This window comes from Falco naumanni, chromosome 8 (genome assembly GCF_017639655.2).
Source record: "Falco naumanni isolate bFalNau1 chromosome 8, bFalNau1.pat, whole genome shotgun sequence".
Classification (NCBI taxonomy): Eukaryota; Metazoa; Chordata; class Aves; order Falconiformes; family Falconidae; genus Falco; species Falco naumanni.
Genome location: NC_054061.1, coordinates 22,576,932 through 22,599,841, shown reverse-complemented (window position 1 = coordinate 22,599,841; position 22,910 = coordinate 22,576,932). Strand labels below are relative to the sequence as shown.

At 39.8% G+C, this 22,910-nt stretch overlaps 1 protein-coding gene across 2 annotated transcripts in view; it reads left to right on the top strand.

The window, feature by feature from the left end:
* The window catches only part of GPD2 (glycerol-3-phosphate dehydrogenase 2), a 64,134-nt gene extending 42,266 nt beyond the window's left edge, over nucleotides 1-21,868 (top strand). For both annotated transcript variants that reach the window (XM_040604325.1, XM_040604326.1), the window contains exons 7-17: nucleotides 1,237-1,401; nucleotides 2,162-2,306; nucleotides 7,198-7,391; nucleotides 10,044-10,178; nucleotides 10,419-10,594; nucleotides 11,107-11,238; nucleotides 11,697-11,855; nucleotides 14,511-14,623; nucleotides 14,719-14,797; nucleotides 14,918-15,016; nucleotides 18,747-21,868. In XM_040604325.1, the coding sequence (XP_040460259.1) occupies nucleotides 1,237-1,401; nucleotides 2,162-2,306; nucleotides 7,198-7,391; nucleotides 10,044-10,178; nucleotides 10,419-10,594; nucleotides 11,107-11,238; nucleotides 11,697-11,855; nucleotides 14,511-14,623; nucleotides 14,719-14,797; nucleotides 14,918-15,016; nucleotides 18,747-18,872 (1,523 nt within the window). In that variant the 3' untranslated portion in view covers nucleotides 18,873-21,868. The remainder of the gene's footprint in view (nucleotides 1-1,236; nucleotides 1,402-2,161; nucleotides 2,307-7,197; nucleotides 7,392-10,043; nucleotides 10,179-10,418; nucleotides 10,595-11,106; nucleotides 11,239-11,696; nucleotides 11,856-14,510; nucleotides 14,624-14,718; nucleotides 14,798-14,917; nucleotides 15,017-18,746) is intronic.
* The last annotated feature ends 1,042 nt before the right edge of the window (nucleotides 21,869-22,910 follow it).

Sequence of the window (22,910 nt, the reverse complement as noted above, 5' to 3'; positions counted from 1 at the left end):
TTTCTTCATCGGTGCTTTATCATGTTACTGTTTCTGTACGCCTCGCATAACTTTTTTTTCTTGTAGTTGAAGACTGATTGCACTGTATGGTCTCGGCTGTGTTAGAATGAGAAGTTTGGGGAGGGGAGGTGGCACCTTTGAGGCCATTGATCCCATCTTTATAACTTTGCCCTTTTAGCTAGGAACAGATTATTTGTGCAGTGGTTTGAGATTGCACAGGCAGAATCAGAAGGACCAAACTTTACATAAACCATTTATACTAAATGTTGGGAATGCTGGCAACATAAATCAACTACAATATCTATTACAAATTTATCACTTTATCAGTATTATCTTTGATAGAAGTGGTCCAAACACGTGGGGAAGTGAACCGTACCTCAGGAAGTTTAGCCCTCTTGTAAATTAATTATTCAGGACACACAGAGCCTGGCCCCTTCAATGTATAGTAATTCTTTCTAGCCAACATCCAGGACTTCTAACTTCAGTGGCAATAATAAATAGCAAAAGTCTCAGGTGAAGCCAGTATTTCAGAGTAATTAATCATCTTCCCCTCGTGGTCCCTCCGCCTCTCTCTTGGTTTTCTTTAACGAGGGAATTTCAGTAATAAATCTTTAATGATATATGTTAAGGATCCTTCATTAATTCTTGTCTACTTATTTCTCTTTTTTTGATGCTTTTATGTTTTATGTTGGGAAGTTAAAATGCATATACAAGAAAAAAGTTACAGGAAGCTGGTAATTTGGCACAGTCTCTGGAAGGTTGTTTCTTGGATGTTGAATGTTGTGTGGTACACTTGCTAGTAGGAATTGTTGATTAATACTGGTTGGACTGTCAAACGAATGCTTAGATACAGTTACGGAATTACAGCATGATTGCGTAGGAAGAGATAAAGAAAAAAGCGATTTGTCTGCTCCTAATTTGCAGGCGATCGAGTGCTAGTTCTCAGTTTCGTAACATGCGAAGGCTGTGGCGTGTTGTATGGTCTCATAGTCTCAGGTGCTACAGAGGCCCATGTGGGTAACGCAGGGGGTGTGTTGCTTCCCATACAGCGGTCGGATGCTCCAGCACAGCAGAGGGAATGTATCTTTAAATAATTCTCGTTAGATGCGAGCAGCCATCACGCCTATTCAGTGTGACAGGGACAGATGTGACAGATCGGTTCTGACACGCTTCCATACCACAAGTCCATGGCTGGAGGTGACTGGTGTCCTTCCTCTGGTCCCGTCCCCGCTGCAGGACAGCACAACGACGCACGGATGAACCTCGCCATCGCCCTCACTGCTGCCAGGTACGGCGCTGCCACGGCCAATTACGCTGAAGTGCTGCGCTTGCTCAAGACGACAGACCCGGCCAGCGGGAAGGAGCGCGTGTGTGGGGTACGCTGCAGGGACGTCCTAACAGGTGGGTGCCTTCCCAGCAGCGCGGGGACCCAAAGGCAGCCGCCTGCCCAGCTTCGCTGGTCGGTCGGCGAGCGGTGCAGCACTGCATGCCCTTCCATCTGCATCACCCTGCTCGGCGGGTGGAAGCAACCTGCGGTGGGTTGTACTGTGCCACAGCTGAATAGGAAGTGCAGCCCTTGAGGAGACCGTACTCTTTTTGTTAGAGAAACACAGAGATAACGAAACAAGAGAGGAGTGGGGAACACTGCTGTTTGTAAATATCAATGAACCGACAAAGGAGCCATCTTCCCAGAGTGCAGTGGCATACCATTAGTGTCAATCATGTTTAACTTCTGTCAGATTTTTCACTCAAATCCTAGTGTTTTGGCAGAGTAGACTAAGCTTTACATCCAAACCCTTCTGTCAAGCAAAGATGATATTGTAAAATGCTACGTGCTGTACAGTAATAATCCCATTTACCGAGTCTACAGGTTGAGACTGAAATCTCTTGTTTGAGAGGCAGATTTCAGCTGAACTTCTCCCACCCAGTCTATCTTCTTCTGCCTTTACAGATAAGATGGTGTTTCACTGCAAAACATTTTCTTTCAAATCTGGTGTTACATGAAAGCTTTGTTAATTTTTAAAAACCATTCCAGCTGTTCTGTTCAGACAAGCACGATATACTTTACAGTAGGTTAAGTTCGTAGATAGATTAATAATAGTGAGTGTCAGTGAGCAGGAAAACAAATGGTGTATGTGATTGATACTGTTTTCTTTCACAGGGCAGGAATTTGATGTCAAAGCCAAATGTGTTATCAATGCTACAGGACCTTTCACAGACTCTGTGCGCAAAATGGATGATCAGGAAGTACCAAACATCTGTCAGCCAAGTGCAGGCGTGCATATTGTGATGCCTGGTTATTACAGGTAACGATATTCAAAGCCTAAACCATTTGTAACAATCTCTGACGGTGCCGGTAATAAATAAGCTTGCAGAGATGCATTTGTGGGTTTTACGGTAGTTTTGGATGAACAATTCTCTATTTATTTATTTATCTATCTATCTATCTATCTATTTATTTATTTATTTTTAAAAAGAGGATTCTGGCACTGTGCCTATTAGAAGAACAGTTTCACATATTCAGAAAATGCTGAGGTCTTGTAGTTCTTAGTTAAAACTCACCAAGGCAGAACTTGTGCTGAAGCAGAAGGGTGTTTAGGCAAAGCAAAACAGACTTGTGAAAGGCACCTTTTTTGATAATGAGTTTGAGATGAGTGTGCTGACTGCTTGTTCACCCCCACCTTAAGAAAACAAAAAAGCATATGAAACCTTCCGGAGGGGTTGCCACCTTCATAAAAAACCTCTTGTCCTATTAAATACAAAGCTGTCTGTGCAATGACACTCTGCCACTATACCCTGCCACATTACGACTCCACTTGTAGCAAGTATGAATGCAGCACGTAAGCACTGTAATGAGTAGTTCAAAATAACAGGATTAGATTCTGACACTGCGGTGGACACACACCCATGGTTGTTTTGGTGGAAAGGACTTGCCTCCCTCTGCTGCCCTTGTTGCAGAAGAGGTTCCCGTGGCACTCTGAGAGCGCTCTCTTTCCTTATTTACTGTGCAGAACCAAATCCCTTTCTACCACGTAAGCCGTGTCAGTTGAAACTCAAATATTACCTTTGGTTTCTGAAGTCATTAGCATCCTAATGGAAATTCACATTTATAGACTTATCCCAATTCTGTTGATACAGTGCACTTTACAATAATGCCTTCCATATCATCATTGCACTCCTCTGTGAATATGAATTTAGACTTCCAGTGCACAACATGGTGGCTTTTGCTGGAGCTGTCCCAACAGGGCATGACCATAGACTGTAAAATCGAGGTGGTTTTGGCCTAGTGTAAGATCGCTCTTGCATGCTGTTCCTTTTTTGGGTTTTGGTGTCTTTCCACATGAAAAATGGGAAAATGGCCTGATAGCAGCTGTAAAGCACTAGCAGCGTGGGAAAATGGGTTGTAATCCTGGTTTGCTCATATACTATGAGAAGGGCATGTGTGATTGATTTTATGGCCCTACAGCAAAAACATGTAAAGGTTTAAGACTTTGACTCACTTTGTAAATTCAAAGTTGAAGATGGCTTGATATGTATGAGGGCTCTAATTTATTTATTCTGTAATAGCTTAATAATTTTAATTGGAAATACAGAGAATTCTTGTTCTCCTTGTTCCCCTGTGTATGTCAGCATGTGGGCATTACTTTTCTTGTAAAATAGTATCTACCCACATACTGCCTCCACAGAACAGCTGATTAGATAAAACTGTACTGAATTTCCTTGAGGTGGGATAGCTTAAACCAAGGAGCTGTCTGCTAAATAGAAAATACTTGTGTTATTTAATCTTAGTTGTATCAGGTCTTCTCCTGGTGCCAAGGAATATTCCTCAACAAACAAAGATTGTAATTTCAGTGTGTCCATTTGCCTTGTGGTAAATGTTTTATAGAATTTTGGCCCATGCTTACCCAAATGAACATTTTTTTAACAGGTAGAGGTTTTTATATATAAACATAGTTAAAGTTTTGTAAAACTGATGCTAACCTAATGCATTCGTTTCCCATGGGTTTCTTATTCATTTAGGTTCTTCGTTAATAGTCCCACTATTCCTCCTCTCATTAATTCTATTTTTAGTACGTGCATGTCTATTCTAGTAGCTATGCAAGTCTCTTTCACTCCCTATTGTTTAAGTATGTTATCTGCTAAAATGACAGGATTTTGGCTGCGTTTGTTCAGATAGGCTTCCTGCCTGAAATCGTCTATGAATGCAGTACTTTTTTCCCCTTCTTTCTGCCAAATTTCAGATGGTTTATGTCTGTCTTGAATTTTCCTCTCTGCTCTGCATTCCAGATTCCAGGTAAACTTGTGTGTTAAACCTTAGTTCTACTCTACGAAAAGATACTTTTTTTGTTCTTTAACTGCATTTGTCGTGCTTTGGTCAAATGCTTCTTCAACTAGAGGTTTCCGTGTATCTGGTCTGCTCTGTAAAATGCCATATTTAATGTCTAGGAATGAACATGTACTGACTTCCAGCTCAAGAGTTCAGATCTGTCCTTCAGCTGAATCATCTTGTCTAGTTCAGTAGTCTATAGCTTCTTACATTCTATGTATACTTCAGTCATCTCTTTCCAAGATTTCTTCCTGATTTCTCATACGTTCGACATATATTGCCCAATTTAACTGCACTTCTTTTTAGGAAAGGAGGCTTTTTAAAAAGTAGTTGTTTTCAGTCAATTCTTAAATACCATACTCTTGCTTTATCGTTAGGCTGGGTACCTTGATGTTTGTTTTGCTGACAGTCACTTCAGAGCCATCTGTATTATACTCCAAGACCATTTGCTACTCTATTTCCATGTAAAGACATTAATTTATACCTCATATTAGAGTTTACAATCCTGAACTTACCCATGTTAGTAGTCTTTATAGTCTTTCAAAATTACTAGAGAAATCTTGCAATGGCTGATATTGCTGTAGCTCGCATCCATTCTGTAATCATAAGAATTCATGTCTTATAAAAATGTGTTGTTTCAGAATTATTCTTGGTGTGTAGTGGCATGACTCTAGAGACATTCCAGAACAGCCAGTATTTAGGTATTAGGATGCTTCTTTTTGATGGGAAGCACCTTATTTTACATTAGTTTTAGTGGCTCTTCAGTTATTTATATAAGATGAAACAAGCATAGTAATAGGAAATTGAGAGAGCTTACCAGGACAGCTGGTAGTCATTAATTCAGCAAGTTAATCATCACATGGAAAACTGTTTCATCCTTTCTTATCATTTGCTGTGTAATCTGATTGAAAACACTCCAGTCCATAGGTGTTGCGGTGAAACTTAGTTTTAAGTCTTTACTTGTTTCTCTTCCTTATTTTTAACAGCTTTTACAAAATCACATTAGACATTTTCTCAAAGTACAACTTTTTTTAAGTTTTCTGAATATTCTGATACTGTATATTAAATCTCTAGTTTTCTCTGTCTCTAAATCAATAGCTTTTTCATTTTAAAAAGTAATCATTTGTCTGACGCGATTTACCTTTCACAAATCTGTGTTGACTTCCCCTATTAAATTGTACTTCTCCAACTGTATGCTTAAGCTGTCTATAAATATCATTTTAAAAAGTTCTAATATACATGCTATGTATAAAATTTTCAGCTTCTCTTCTAGCCTTTCCAGATATTGAAAACTTACCTTCAGTAGTCAGTTCAGACTTCCTAAAAACAAAATATTCAGTGATTCAGCTTGTGGCTCTCTTGAATAGGTAATTGATATCCAAGCAGGTCTTTGTCTGCCTTCAGCTTATTCTGTTACTAGTTATTTGAGTCCATTGAATTATTCCTCTCTGGTGGTCCTTACCACCACCGACATACCCCCCCGTCCTCCTTCCATGTACCTCCTATAGCCTCCTTCCATTATCAGAAATAGATGCAAAACCTGAAGACTGCTAAACAGACTGCAGATGTTTTTACAAGGACTTCCAGCACCTGAAAGGGAGGTCCACATCTTTCCTTTGAATGAAAATGAACAAAAAAAGGGGCAACTTAAATGTTTTCATATATAAAAGCTGTTTACTTTGAAATGTCTATAGAAGCCTTTTGTTTTCTGAAATGTAAGCAGAGCTATTTAATAATTCATGAGGATAAATGGTTTTGTACCTGAGGATTATTTTTGGTTTTGATGTTATACCAGAAAACATTGATACATAAATTAAAATTTCCTGTACGAAGAATTGCAGTTTTTTCTTCATTTTACTGAATCATTCTGTTTGTAGTACTGGCATAAACAAATGAAAAATCTCTGAATAGCAGTATCCAGTTAGTGTCTCTTTTGTCTTTTTTTTCCTCAAAACACGATTCCCCGTTCAGGAATGCAAGAGCCGGGAGCATTCAGAGTATAATTCTTGGTCAGAATCCCTCAGGAGTCTGTGGGTGCTCATCCCTGTTGAAGTGTCAGGTGGTTAACAAACTCGGGCTGTGGTATCACTGGAAGTTTAGGGTTCAAATGTACTCATAATGCTTATGATTTCACTGTTGCTGTTCTCTTATTTTCTTTACTTTTTCTGTCCGTTGCTAACGCTCGCCCCCTCCTGCCCTACATTCTTTGTGAATACAGGGTGTAGAAGTCATTGGGATTATGTATGTCTTTTGTCCTCTGTTTAGGGTGCAGATAATTGATAACTTGGGTTAATAATATTTAATCTTTAAATTTTCATGTGACATACCTAGATGCATCAAAAAAATACTGGGGTTCTGTGCTTACTTCTTCCATTTTAATGTGTATTCTGTTTCAGCCTTCCCTTTCCTTTGTGGCATAATATAGACGATTGTTCATTTTTTGATTAAAAGCAGTTGTTCATTTCTAATGAGTTTCAAGTAATTGTTTTAAAATTTCCAAATGTTTGTATTTGAAATTGCAATGAGCAAGATTTTCCAGAGTGAATGGAGATGTGATGTGCCAAAGGCCCGATGGCTCGATTTAAGGTTGTGGTCTACTAGCTTGCTTAGGAAATCAAATTGTAGTAATATCTGAGCATCACATTCAAGGGCCTTATTTCTCTCAGATCTTCTGGGACTACCATATAAAGTCAGGTCATGGCCACATGTGAAATCTCTGATTTTTTTAAATTTTTATTTATTTATTTTAAATAATTTGATCTAAGAACAAAGGTAATATTCTAATACCTTATCTGGGGTACCAGGTGTGCAAAACCAGAATCCCTGGATATGCCCGACCTGTTTTGAACCATGTCCCTTCTTTATTTCAGCCCTGATAATATGGGTCTGCTTGACCCAGCCACCAGTGATGGTAGAGTGATTTTCTTCCTGCCATGGGAGAAGATGACTATTGCAGGGACCACAGACAGCCCAACTGATGTCACTTCCCATCCCATACCAACAGAAGAAGATATAAACTTCATTTTGAATGAAGTGCGCAACTACCTTAGTGTTGATGTTGAAGGTAAACTTTTGTCAGCTGTTTTTCCCTGGGAAGGTACTGATGAGTCTGTGGCATTTCAGTTTGAGTAAGTGCTGTCTGTCTTCCATTTTTTTTTGTGACTCTGATAGCTATGGTTCTTGTGCATCTGGGAGTTTTTAAAACAGGTGGGTCACAAGTGTCATCATGAGCTATAAAATGATGCTTTGCCCGATATACCTGCACTACTTGGACTATTTAAATGCGAATCTGTTGACAGTTGCATGTTCAGATTTCACATACCTTTCACCTCCCTGGGGCTAGCTGTCCAGCTGCATGGCCAGGTCATTCTGGTCAAGGTTTGCAGGACTGGGACAGTTTGGTCATACATCAACACAAGTACATCAAGTGATTCACCTGTTTTTCTTAAAGGGAAAATTGCCCTGACTTTTCCCATGTCTTTGTTTTTATTTCCATTTTCTAGGCACTTTATTCGTAGAATTTACGTTTCTTGATATGGTGAATATTTAATAGTGTCAGATTTCCAGGGGAGGGGAAAGTACAATGGGAAGAAAGAAGAGTTTATAAAAATTACTTGTTGACAGTTGTTGCCTTCGGTAGCTGAGCTGAAAACACATTTGTTGTAAGGTGCTGGCCTGCTTTGACTCAACGCTGGTTTAAAGGAGAGATGTTTCTTTCCTTCATAGTGAGGGTGGGTTTTATTTGATTATTCTGTGAAAGCATTTGTACTTCTGTATTTCTGTTGTGGTAGCAGCATTAAAATAAATCTGAATAGCACTCGGTCAGTAACATTGCAACATTCTGCAACATTTAGGAAAACTTGCTGTCTGGAGGTTGGAAATGCTAGATTACTTGTTTCCTGAAGCGGATAACTGATGGCTTTGTATTGTGTGAAGTTCAAAAAAAATCTTCAGGAAATGTACCTTGAGTTTCTTCAGCAGAAGTCGATAGTAAGTAAGTGCAGTAGGCCAGACTGGTGGAGTTAAGAATGGGAATAAGATGGAGATTTTGCAAGTTATTTTACAGAAGTACATTATGAAGTGTTTAATTCTTTTGAATGAAACCTACCTAGGTGCACGCTGTTTTTCACATATGCAATTAGCAGTGTTTATAGATTGGTTGTTATTGAATTAACAACTGTGCTGGCCATATCAACTCACTGCAGACCTGCCTTTTTGCTGCCAGAGACAGTGCCAGGGTTATCAACTTACACAGGCTTGGATGTGTTCCAACTGTTTAATTATAGTGTCACGCATGCTGCTTTTTCTAGTTTCATTAGTTTATAAACGTAATATGGTATCTTATTTCTGTGATTAACACTTCATTTTGGCAGGTTAAACATGCTGGCAGAGCACCATTGATTTCTGAAATCTATTTGGTGTTCTTTGGGGGATATTTTTACACCCTTTTACTGATTTTCAATTATCATTTACTTGAAAGTTGTGTAACAAAAATATGCTCCAAAGACTTCAGTATAAAGTAAATCTGTCAATCTTAATATTGCAAATTTAATAAGCAACAAAATTAATTTCATTAAATTCTCTATTTGTCCAATGTTTTTTATATTTAAAAAGGTGACTTTTGGAGGCTATGGTATTTCTCTACAAATGGGAAGGGCTTTTGTGACTACTTGATGCCTTCAGGTTTTCTTCCTCCAAGTTTACTGAGAAGTCAGGGTTGGTCTTGGGGATATACTTGTAACTGGACAGGAAGCAGAAGAGTAGCACGGGGCCACAAAGTAGTAAATGGCCGTTAGGTCAGGCTTCTTGTGGAGTGGCATGGTGTTCCTGATGCAGCGATAAGGAGGAAGAGAAGGCAGGGCTGCAAGAGGCGGTTGTGTTAGGAGATGTGGACTTCTGTTGGGTGGTTTTGACAAGACAGCTGGGCCTTCTTGGGTTGCTGTGCCGTGACAAGCGCTGGCGTAAGGGTACAAGCTTTGGGGATGTGCTACAGCCAGCCACAACCTTGCCAATAAATTTCCTCCATGTCTATCTGTGTAACTGCACTTATGATTAAAGCTGTGGATAAAGATGACTTGTCAAGAAGAAAACTTGGAAAAATAACCTACAAGCTAGAGGAAAACCTTTGAAATCCTAAAAGCAAATGTTACACTCATGTGGAAAGAACTTTATTTTGATTTCTGAAATGTAATGTAAGGAGTTGGACTCAGTGGTGCTTCCAACTTGAGATCTTCTGTGGTTCTGTATGACTGTCCTGTCAGCACAAGCAAACAAGGAGAAGACTTAGTGCTGGGGGCTCTGTGTTGTTTCTGTTAGGGTTTGTTTTTTGGGTTTGGGGTTTTTTTGAGCTGATCGGTGGATTTAGCAGTTGAATCTTTCTTGGTTGATCCATTCCCAGGATGTCTCTGTTTTGTTGGATTTTTAACCGTGTGAAAAACAGACCTTTCTGTCTCTGATATTGCTTTGGGCTAGAGAATATTACTGATACCAGCCAGGGCAGTGCTGTTTTTAATTCTGGAGCCCAGCTTATTCCATTACTTTGGAGAATCTTCTCCAGCGTGGTGAGTTGCTCAGCTAACAAGCATTGTGTGGTACAGTCCTTGTTTCACAGCAGGTATCTACTTGGAGGCAATGCCACAAGGACCGTGGGAGGGATAGGAGATAATAATACCCATCAGTTCCTGGCTGACTTTGGCTGATCTTTGGTTCTGGACAGTGAGAAGAGGAGACGTGTTGGCAGCATGGAGTGGCATTCGTCCTCTGGTCACAGACCCCAACTCCAAAGACACACAGTCAATATCCCGGAATCATGTTGTTACCATTAGCGATAGTGGCCTTGTCACGATAGCAGGTACTGGAAGTTCTCTTTGAGGTATAGCTTTGTTGGGCTTTCCCAGTGTATTTTATTCAAAACTTTTCTTGTTACAGGTTAATCCTTCATGTACCTATGACTAGATAATGATCTGTCAGTGGTAGCATGACTGGCTCTTTAGAGCAAGTCTAGTAATGAAGATGTGAAATATATATCGTACATACTGCCTTTGTATTCTTCTTGCATTCCCCAAATAAAGAAGTAAATGTGTGGTTACAGGTGGGAAGTGGACAACCTACCGTGCCATGGCACAGGATGCCATCGATGCAGCTGTTCAGGCACATGATCTGAAGGCAGGTTCCAGTAAAACTATTAGACTGCAGCTACAAGGGGCTGAGGACTGGAGTCCCACTCTCTACATTAGGCTGGTCCAAGACTATGGACTTGAAAGTGAGGTGAGTCATGGTGTCTGTTGATGCTCTGATGTTTCTGTGTTGGAGGGTTTTGTTTTTCCACTAAATTTAATATCAGCATAACTTGTACAAAGGTCTGTTGAACCTAATAAGAGCTTATTATCTGGCTGGGGCAAAGATAGTTTTAACAAAAATACATTTTAGTAATTGTTCTTCTTTTCTTCCCTTTTCCCTTCCTCCTAATCTTGACTATTTCCTGCTTTAAAATGTTCTGACATGCTGGGGTCTGTCGTCTTGGAGCCCAACAAAATCTATACCTCAGATGTGATCACAGCGTAGCAGAAGAGCGGAGCATCATTGGTCACAGTTGCATTGATACATACGCAGTGGTGTCAGTGCTGATCTAACCCATTCACAGCAAAAATAGTTTCTTCCCACACAATCAAAATCTAATAACTTCTTCAGCCTATTTCTTATTGCTGATAAGAGAATTGACAAGAAAAAATATTTGTTATTCTTTCAGAAGCATATTTAATTTGTTTTGAACTCCATAGGTGGCTCAGCATCTAGCTTCAACCTATGGTGACAAGGCTTTTGAAGTGGCCAAAATAGCCCAAGTTACAGGAAAGAGATGGCCTATTGTTGGGAAGCGTCTTGTGTCAGAATTTCCTTATATTGAAGCTGAGGTACGTGGAAAAACTATATAATGTTCTTTGATTCTCTTCTTGGGATAAACAGGTTCTAGAGCAGGTCAGTCTTGCTCTGGAAAACCTCTCTATAAGCCCTTTCCTTTGGTGAGGTCCAGAATTTTTTTCTGTTCTTGTTTCTTCTCTTCCCTGAAGCATGCTTTATTTTTATGTTTATATACACACATATTTAATATATATAATTAAATATTTATAACTAGATAATGTTTATTTTTTTTATTTCATATATACATGTTTGTTGCCAGATGCATTTTATAAAATGTTTCAAGGAAAAGGGAGCTTTTCAAGCCCTGCTCTTGGCTGGGTGTGAAGTAGTTACAGAAAGTTCATTTTGTATAGCCAGCCCACCAGAGTGGTTTGTGACACTAAGCATAATTTCTGACAATGTCTGTCTACTTTCTCATCTGCATTTTTTCCCCTTTGTCTTACTGTTCTAGGTTGTCTATGGTGTTAAAGAGTATGCCCGCACGGCAGTGGATATGATTTCCCGACGTACTCGTTTGGCCTTTCTGAATGTTCAGGCTGCAGAGGAAGCCCTGCCAAGAATCGTAGATATAATGGGGAAAGAACTTCACTGGAGTGAGCAGAAAAAAGAGGTACAAAGGGCCTTTTTCATCTGAAACTGTTTTGTTTTTCTTAAGTAGTTTCCATGTTAACGATCTAAATCAGTTGAATAGAAAACTTCAAGTGATGCTTTCTCCCTGAGAGGATGATTCACTTGGTGTATTTCATTAGAAAGACTTTATCAAAATAGCTGTGAAATGAGTTGGTATTGGCTGGGGGGTGGAGGGGAAAGTGAAATCTGTATCCTGTTGTTCCCCAGCTTTAAAAACGAAAGCAGACTTCGCATTGCTATCCAATTCCTGTTCAAATATTTTGTTTACTGGTACTTTTCAACAGATCTGCCTCAGAAAAGGAGGATCTTGTAATCCATGTCACTCCTTTTTGTCTGCTGTGACTTTTGAAAAGTTACGATACTGAGTTTGCACCATCTCTGGCCTAAATCAATGTTTAAGGTCATTGTTAGCTTCCTTTGCCCCCAGTGGGTCTTCGCTTAGACATACTGCATGGGACTCGTCTCTCTTTTACTTTCAGTGTACTCGTCTCTCTTTTACTTTCAGTGTACTCGTCTCTCTTTTACTTTCAGTGTACTCGTCTCTCTTTTACTTTCAGTGTACTCGTCTCTCTTTTACTTTCAGTGTCGTAACAGGCTGTCTCTCTCTGAGCTGGTTGCTGTATGCCTGCTTTGTAGTAAACAAACTTAATTCAGATGACTTACCCTAATGAAGGCATCTGCTGTGCGTGCACTGAATTGCACCCTACAGCCCTGTTTAGATCTCCAGAAACTGCCAGGAGTACCTTGGATAACTAGCTTAGATGTAGACATCCCACTTACTGACATGAATCTTGCTCCTTCTGAGCTATTACATCATGTAAGTTACCGATTATCACTTCTTTCTGTTGTCATAAAAAGATAAATGCCCAGAATACTGGAGGCTGCACTTGCAATGCTGTCAAGAGCACGACGGAGGAAAGGCAGCGCAAGGAGTGCTGTACCCTAACGGAACACGTGGTTCAGGGCTTCTTTGATTCAGAAGCAAACACAACCTGTGAATGCTCACCTAGCTCTTCCACTCCAAAGGGGATGGGAAGTTTCCATTGGACTGTTCCTGAAACCTTTTAGCCAGTTAGAATTTTGATTAACATTCTGGAAGGAGCTCATTAGAATCCTCCTAGCCAGGGGACCTGCTGTGATCCTAAAGTCTTCCCACAGGAATGCATAAAGAAAGGGATACCATTGTGTCACAGATGTGACCTGTGTTGCTGGCATGCATGTATGCTGAGCAACCTCATAGTCAGAGGTGTTTGAAGTTAGATGTGTCTCACCCATACCCAATGAGATTTGCTGATATAATAATTGACTGTGTTATAGCTATATCAGTTCTTCCATAACAATAGATTAGAAAATGGGAAGCTTGCAAAGCAAAGAATTTGAAACCAGCATGATGTTAAAGTTGCATGGACAGCCTTAATTACAACAGCCTGTAGCTGGGTAGTTCCGCACCCATTCTCACGGTAACCTGCTGGAAGAACAATTAGCAAATACTGCGTGCACCTGTAAGTTACAAAGCCGCCTGTGGCTTGTGTGGGCTTACTAATGCTAGCAAGGCAGCCTCTGCATTCCCTGAATGTCAGCTGAGGTTTCTTTTGGAAAAGTCTCCTTTTCTTTCAAAAGAAGCTAGACCACCTTAATTATTGAGCATCCCTTCTGTAACCAGTCTCGGGCCATTTTGAAGTGCTACTTTTCTACAGCATGGGCTATATTTCAGCTTGACGGACGAGGCAATTCAATGCCTATCCAGAAGAGCATTCTTTAATTTAGATCTTATAGTAAGACCATTAAATAAGTCTCTGTTGGTTTGGGACTTTAAGGCTAATTTGTGTGCTTATATTGAAGTATGTAAGAGTAGTCTGGTATAGTTTAGTTGGTCTCCTAATATGCCTTCACGAACAAGTCCTTGCTAGATGAAGTGGCTTATGTGTACGTGCCTAGGAATCTTTTACTGCTACTGCTGCTGTTACTTAGCATGCTTACTCTTGTTTGTTAACTGCAGCGCACACCATTTAATATTGTTGTCCATGTGACAGATGCTTGATCACTCTTAGAACCCTATTTGGTATACTCATTGCTGTAGAAAGAACTGCGTTTGACAGTACTTTATATATGTCAGTTCTTTATCACTTATTAAAAAACCTGGCTATGGAAGGCCTTGCGCTGAACTTTCAGGTAATAAATTAATTTCATTACCATCAGGAAAACTAGTTCAAAACATAAAGAACTTGCCTGGTGTTGAGCCAGTATTTTTTTTCCCCCTGATTTTAGACAAGTAAGTGAAACATTCTGCTAAGATATGAGCTCTGATTCAAATGGCATTTTTTGGGCCTGACTTGCAGGTGCCATTCTTCATGAAATAGGTAGATGTACCATTTGTGACTGAAGGCGTGGTATGGTCCTAAAAGCTTTTACACAGTAATTAGAAGTCTTAACTAGACTTGGTAACTCTTTTCAAGATTAAAAATTGCCTAAGCCTAATTTATTTTTTTAATACTTTTCAGCTACCATCTGCTTAATTTTTGGACTTTAGTTTAAAGTTCTAGTTAAGTGGAAGAATCTAAGAAACACTACATTAAAAATAATTGTGTAAGAACTTGCTATTCCTGAGATATACAGTTTTTCTTTTTTGTTGCAGGAAGAACTTGAAGCTGCTAAAAAATTTCTCTATTATGAAATGGGCTACAAAGTAAAATCGGATCAATTAACAGACAGTTCTGAAATCAGTCTACTGCCTTCAGATATTGAAAGGTAAGTAAAGTAAAAGAGATCCCTGTGCTGCTAGGAATTCATACCTGTCATTCTTCTGAGTGCAGTTTTTCCCACTGATAATCCTTATCTTGCAGGTACAAGAAGCGATTCCACATGTTTGACAAGGACAAGAAAGGGTTTATTACTATACTGGATGTACAGCGTGTCTTGGAGGTAATGTTTCCTTGTGCTCTTTTAGTTTCCTTTTTAAGCCTCTTATCTGAATTTCAGAGTGGGGCATAAATAGTGCTGAACAATCCAGTTGACATACTTCTGTGCTTTTATTTTGTCTAGAGCATCAGTGTGCAAATTGCTGAAAATACACTTCATGATATTCTAAATGAAGTGGATCTGAACAAAAATGGACAGGTTGAACTCAATGAGTTTTTGCAGGTAGGTGTTTCTTTGTTACAAGATAAGCTGTAACTTTAATGAACAAAGGCATAAGTATTTCGTTTCCACACACACGCTCTTTGCTGAAGGGCTGGGTTGTAGACTATGTGAGTGTTACTTGGGTAAATGCTGGAATATTCATGCTATTTGCCAGATCACAAGATAAGTGACACACAGAGCCATCGTCAAGCAACTTTGAAATTCAGCTTTTTTTTTTTTCCTTGTACAGAAACAATGGGACCCAAAGAACAGGTCCAGTTTACAAAGTACAGACCTGAATTTGGCTTTTTTAATACAGAAATGCTGTTTAAACATATTCAATGTGTTAGAATTGTCCATTGGAAGGTATATGGCACAGCTATGCAACTGGCACTTATCTGGGTCTTTTAAGTGATTAGAGTTTCTAAACTATTTTGATTATTTTAAAGAATGAGCTTGTAGTTAAAGCACATCCAGTCAATATAATCCCATTTTAATTCCTGGATTGGCTAACATTATCTCAGTTTGTATGGAAGACATTACGTTGACAACCACACATCTACTTTTTGCAGGATTTTAAAATAAAATTAAGGGTGCTACTGAAATGTTTGTTTGCCCAGCTCCTCTTGCATGTGCAGCTTGCCCGCCAGCCTTGTTTTTGTAGACCCTTTCTTGGTGTGGTATTTCAAGTGCCTGCCATGTCTTTCCTGCATGGTGGCAATGATGAATGCCGAACATGAGATAAATTAATGCTGGGGATTTTGGTCAATGTCAGCCCTTTCTTCACTGTGTCAAGTTAAACAAACAAGATCAAGGCAAAGGAAATGGTAATTGTCTCTCTCGAGATGAGCTGTAGATAAGAGCAGCATTGTTGAATCTAAATGCAGAAAATTTTCACAGGTTGTGTCCAGCATTAGAAAAAAGGACTATTTATTTGCCTAAAATGCAGCAATCTAGCTGGGTAAATGAAATGCAGTTGGGGTAAGAGGAAAAAAATACCCCGACTAAACCATGGGGAGGAAAGAAGAAACAATGGCTTTGGGAGTTTGTGCTTACATATTCAAATATAAAAGAAAACCACAGCTGTTTTTCTGGCTATTGAAAAGGGTCTCCGTCTTAGATCCCTTTGCATGTGAAAACTTTTCATTGGTGGGGGGGGAACCCACCGTTTATTGTAAGGGCTGTGTTAAACTACAGTTTGGTTAGTTTGGATACCTTGTTGTTAAGAAGCTGAAACAACTAGTAGTTATGTCTTCTGTGGATTTTTGGTGGCTTTCTGGAGTTTTTGCTTTACTGTGCTGAACCGTCTCATTAGGGGTTGCCTGCCCTGTGTCATAATATCTGTAAAACATAAAAGGCAAGTCACTGTTTTGGTGTAGTTTCACAATTACTTTTGTAAAACTGTGTAACTCTGTGGCTTCTTCTGTACATTTCACAATGCAGTCTAAATATTTAACATTAGTGATTGGCCCTGCAGTAATGATCACTTGTGCCTATGCACCTCTTTCCCGTAGAGGCAGAGAGCAGCACATGGGGAGCTGCTGCGTAGCCAAGTGCTAAGGAGAAGCGTGGTAATAACATTAACAGGAGGTTGCCATGGAAGGAACAAAATACATTAAATGTTTGTTTAATTTTTTTTAATGGATCTGTTAAGTCAGTTCCCAATACTTTTGTGTTTGCTTTCTGAAAACTTTCAAGTAATTGCATTTTACCGCAGAATGCTTGTGGAAAGCCATGTGCAAATATTTGTGGACGTTTATATTAGAATATAGGAACACGTTGTACCAGGGTGGCTGCATAGCTCTCCAGGTGGGAGCAGGGCAACGCCAAGGGCTTTCATTTGGCCAACTGCAGATTGCCAATGTAACTCAAATAATGGTCTTGTGAGGACTGGTCCCAGCAGACACCGTGTTTCACCAGCTTACAGGTGTTTCACACAGAGAAAGTGGACTGCATTGATCAGCATTTAATACAAACAGGTCGTTCCACCGCAGCAGGGAGGCAGAGCGCTGACAGCGCTGAGGAGCGTGCGGAGCTGTCTTACCGCAGTGACTCTTTTTCCAGAGACTTGCACACAGAAGCCTAGTGCTGTTGTCATTTATGCTTAAGAAACGAGGGGGACCTTGGGAATTAGTTTTGGTACATAAATGCACCATCCCCCCGTGTTAAATCAGGAGGAAGCTTGTTTCCCAACCTGACGGACCCTTGTACCAGAAACTCTTGCTTTCATGGCAGTGCCAGAGGATCAGCCATCTTTTTTGTGGTCGCTTCCACACAGCGCACGCAGTGTAGTCCGACCGGACACACTGGTAGTCAGGTGTGTTGTCAAGCGGGGTGAATGGGTGTGCGAGTAGGGCCTCCCATCCATGTGTAGGGATTGCTCTGGAAGCGGGAAGGGAGCCAAGGGAGAACGCCAAGCCCAAGCAACGGTCAGCTTCCCTTGCTGGCAGTAGCTACTGCTGTTACTGTTGGTTTTCTCATTCCCAGCTCTGTCATCTGTCCTGCCTCGGGGCTGCACAGGGTAGTCAAAGCTCCTTTAAAACACAGGGAGGTTTTGCCATCCTCAGCTGGGTCTGTAAAGCACGGGGGTCCCTTCTCTCCCTTTCCCCTCCCTGGCACTTGTTCCTGCTTTGACAGGGTTGATGCCACATTTGCATAGGTCCAGCTGCAGATCTAATGAATAGGTTTTCCTGTAGAGGGAAAGAAATCTGAAGGATTCTTAGCACTCAGTGGGAGTAAGAAATTGCATTTTCTAAGTGCCGATTGCTTTCCATAGTAGTCTTTGACAAGCTGACTGCATGTAATTTCAAGTCTAATGCTTGCTTTATCCATGGGATAAAAAAGAATTAACTAAAATCTTAGCACTAGTGTGTATTCGTTAAGATAGAGCTGAGTCCAGTTTCCAGGACTTAAAGGCAAATTAGTTTTAAAAGTCTATAAAGGAATTTGGATTTGAAAGAATTGTGGAAGTCAAGTACACTATCCCTACAAAGAAGGGCAAATGAGGAAGGTGTATGGTCTGGGGTCAATGGTAGGTGAGGAATGGTGTTCTGTTAGTTACATCTTTCAGGTATTTTTTTTTTTTAAAAAAAGCAGCACCCCCCCTCCCCAAAACAACAACAAAACAACAAAAACCACCCCACCCCCCCTCCCCAAGCCTGTGCAGTTACATGGGTTATCTTGCATTCTTAAATGTCACTGAAAAAAAGCTGGTGTTGCTGGTTGCCTGCACCGTCGCTTCCAAGTGGATCATATTTAGTACTTCTACTCTTCCTGCCACCCATGCCTGGCCAAAACTTTCATTGATATTTCTGGAAAATGTAAATGAGCTTCGAGGTGAGTCTTTGAAACCGTACAGCAGTTTTGCTTTATGTATGGAAAAATCAGTTCTGTATATTCATTAACACTTGCTAATGGCTCACGGACAAAGTAATTAACTCTGTCATTGTTTAGACTGGAAGTGTGCCAGTGTCCACCGCTGGTGGCCCATGGGCAGGACAGCCAGCAGTTCCACTCCGCCTCGTGCGGAGGAGGGAGTAGCACCGAGCTGGTGTCTGTGCCCCCTAAGCCTTGTCAGCGGAGGGCTGGTGTGGTGCCTGCTCAGGGACTGCTGTTGGTTGTGGGTTTGGCCCAGTTACCCCGTGTCCCTCTGGCTGCTTCCTGAGGCCTGGCCATCAGGGGCTGTACCTTCTACCTTCATTCTTTGTCTTGCAAATGAGTTAACGGGATGCTCTCCCTCTCCTACCTTAAGCTCATGAGTGCCATTCAGAAGGGCCACGTGTCTGGAAGCCGGCTGGCTGTGCTGATGAAGACTGCCGAGGAGAATCTGCGCCAGCGGATGGTGATTCCGGTGGACCGGAGCGGTGGCGGACTGTGAGTTCAAACATGATGTCTGCTCCCAGCTGCAGCTGATGGAGCCACATAGCTGCATCCCTGCTGAAAAACATTCCAGTGCTTCTGACTGTCCTTGTGTGTCCGAGATGACCAGTATCAGTCCATCGGTGTAGCTCTTACAAAAATACGTTGGTGCATTTGTTTTTATTATTAATGGTTTTCTGTGCAGCTCTTAATACTCCAGTATGTGGCCTTTTTGATTGGATATTCTTTAGATGGGTTTATTAACAAGAGTTCAGGAATACGGTCTAGAAAGATTTGGGTGCACGCACAAGCACATGTGCAGATACTGCCTTGTTCATTAACTTTTATATCACCATTACCTTTAACAACAATGATGCTCAGAAAGTGAATCCTGCCTTTAAATGTGAAAAAACGTGTTTAGTATTTGAAAGCTGCTGATCTGTCCTCTTCAGCAAAGAGAAAGCGAGGGAAGGCTGATGTTTTGGATTGAAGATGGTATCACAGAAGGAACAAAACTGACGCTTCCTGAGGTAGTGATTACGGTGAGGAACTGTCATGAGCCTTCTGTAGGTGGTTGGTTTTGCTGTTTCGAGTGCTCTGTTATTTCAGTGGTACCAGTACTTGGCCAGACAAAAATATCAGCAGTATGAAACTGGAAAACTGCAAGACATCTTGATTAATCACCCAAGCTCATAATTTAGTTAAAAAGCTAGGGGACAGCTTTCTTTTCTCCCATCTTAATAAAAATAAGCTTCCCTTAATAAATAGCGTTGTCTAGCAGGTGGTGTTCTGTGCTGTAAAGGGCTTCATACTGTTCCAAGTTTTGGACAAACACTGGTTATATGTAGAAGGTGGCAGGTTTTGACAGTGTGACAGTCTTAATTGTTTGTTTGAAAATGCTCAGCCACAACGTGAAACAAAATGAAATGTTTTTTGCATTCCACTAACTTTTCTGTAAAAGCAAAAGGGCTATTTTTCAGCAGATCAATTAAAAAAAAAATAAATTAGGACCACTCACTTGAGCTGTTTCCAACAATGTTGTATGTGGCTATTTGCCTTTCTGTTGTTAGACTGACTAGGTTTGAGGTCAGATGGAATATTTCTGCTTAATATAGAACAAGGAAGGGAAAAATGTAAGAATAGTTTATTGATGAATTTGTTGTTCTATTCTAGTATTTGAGTGTAAATACCAATATACAACTCAAACCAAGCTTCAGTTCCAAAATGTCAGAATTTATACTTGTGTAAAATCTGATCTATTTTAACTGATATCACCACTTTCACTAATGGAAAAGAACAATACAGGAATGAACACCAAGGATTACTTTGATATTTTAAAAGGGGAAATTATTACATACACAAAATGGAGATGCTGAGGAACGTTAGTATGTCGCATAGTAAGTGCAGATGTTGTGTTTGTCTGAGGAGGTGAGTCCTTTTAAAAAAAATAATTTAAAATTCATGTGTTTAAAAATAGTAGATAAAAAAAATGGGCAAGCCTCATTTAAAATCCAGTACTGGTTATATTTCTGTCAGTCCAAAAAATTGGTAAAATCTGGAGGGAAGGAGATTGTCTCGGGTAAAATGCCTTTCAGATAGTTTCTGCATATTAATTTTTTTTTTTTTTTTTGATGCTGCCTTGTACCAAAATGCAGAGATTGTTAAAGGGTTGTGGCTTTTCTGCTTCAAGTCCTGTGCTAGTGAGGCACAGGTGAATAAGGAGTTAGAACATTTGACAGTGTGAGAATTTTTTTATGAACAAAGGGGTTTTTTTCTGTGGTCCTCTAAACTTTTCTTTTTGAAATATGTTCCAGTATATTCAGGTTAAGTTTGTAGTGTTTGACACAGCTTCGTATTTCTAAAACGCTTTTCAGATAAGAGCACGGTAACAGATTTTACATACGCTGCAGAATTGGAGGGAAGTGAATGTACAATACACAGGTTATTTTGGTTCAGTGAGCAAGGTAGGGAGGGAAAGGGGCTAGGATTTTATGATTCACAATAATTAAAGGAGAAAAAAAAAAGTAATGAGACCTTTTCCAGGGTACATAAGGAAAAATATTTACAATATTTAACATCTTTTGTACAGTTTAAAGAGAAATTCTCCACTCTATAAATGGCACTGTTAAGAATTAATAATACAAGTTTACCTGTAAAGCCAGGATTTTCTGCTTTGTACCCAAAGTATACTCTTTGTTCTCTTGTTTTAGTAATGCTGCATACAGAATGTGACTTTGGGATATTCATGGCTATATGTGTGTCCTCCGATACGAATTTGCTTTGCATCTCAGGCACTTTACTGTCATGCTTCTCGGCTCTTTTGTATGGCACAGCAAGATCTCGTATGACTACCTTGTGTAACAAGAGAAGATTGCACGTGTTACTTAAAACAGCTAAATCTATGCATGGAAAAAATCTAGAAGTATTTATTTATCACCTCACATCTGTTTTCAGGAGTGATGGCTTTGTTGTTTGGGGTGGGGTTTTTTTTTGGGTTTTTTTGTTTGTTTGTTTTTGTGAATGTACTGTAGAAAGAGTTGTAAAATGTCACTGTTTTCCATTGTTCTGATCCTAGGTGGAAAAAACAGTAATGTAATTTTTTTTTTTTTTTTTTTTTTTAAGATGGGAGTTGGATTTCCGGATGGGGGGGGTTGATTTTGTGTCTTAAATAAACTGCTCGCCTTGGGAGCAGGGGATGCATATACATGCAGTGTGTTTATGTGTGTACAAATATATCTATATATGTACACGCATGTATACGCACCGCAAGTTTTACGTGTGGCACTTACATATTTTGTCAGGTTACTGTTCTAGACTGAACTGTTAAATACTGTGTTTGAGGCTGGGTTGTCATTTTTATAACTGTCTTGGTGTTTTACTGCCGTTATTTATTACTTTTGATATACAGAATGAGCCGCATGCATTTATAGAGCAATAAGAAGATGTATTTAATGTGCCTTGTTTTTAACAGAGTAAGAACTGAAAGCATGAATCAATAAAACTGATTAAAAATGGTCCCTTCACTGGCAGTTTGTTATGGCAGTTACAAAAATAACTTTGATTAGCCTCGAAAAAGTTTATTTTTAAAGGAAAAATGTTCAGATAGATGCTTTGTAGTAAACATAATTTTATCCATGCTTTCCCATTTTAGCTCAGAATTTAATACTTCATAGTTTAAAAGTGAAAATTAGGAGTTAATACAGCACTTAGCATTCTTGGGATGTAGGAACTGTGTGCGTTCGCTGGTGACATGCAGGGTAAGGCATTCTGCAGCCATCTCATACTAAAATTACAGCCAGCCAATTGGCCTGGATTTTGTGTGTGTGTGGGAGAAATGCCAGTCGCAAGTGTTCCTTTGCACACTGATGAATTTTATCATAACTAAAATCAATAGAAATGAATGGAAGAGATTTCGTAATCCATTTTGATCATTTTACATGTCAAGTTAGTCCAGGGTTGCCATGTGTTGATAAATGTTCTGACAGGAAAAATGCTATATATTTTCATTGTCAGTAAATCAGTAAAGCTGTTATCAGTTTTAACACATTTTTTATAATCTACATATTATTTTATAGGTTTTAATTTACAGTTGTAATAAGGATATTCTACAACTGTGATGTAGCTATACTGAGTATGGGGGTTGTGTACGTGCGGCCAGAGTAGCTCCCCTCAGCATGTCCCCCCCAGAAATAAACAGGATGGAAACCTCCCAAGTATAATCACAAAGATTATGAATTTTATCTAATCTGTGGTGTGTAAGCAATATGTCAGAAAACGTTTGCTACAGTCATCTTTGTCCCAAATACTTTGCAGCACTAAAATTGCCTTGGGTCATGATCCTGAATTTGCTACTCGAGGCAGAACTGAAATGAATAGGAGTTTTTCTAGAACAGTGTTTTGGGGCTGGGTTCCCTGGCTTTGCACCATTTCTCCACTGAACGTTCAAAAATTCAGATTTATTGCAACTTATGTTCACTTGCGCTTTGCAGCCTGTTTTAGAAATATGATACGGAATATCATAGCAACATTAATATTTAAGCATTGGTGCCTGAGCTGG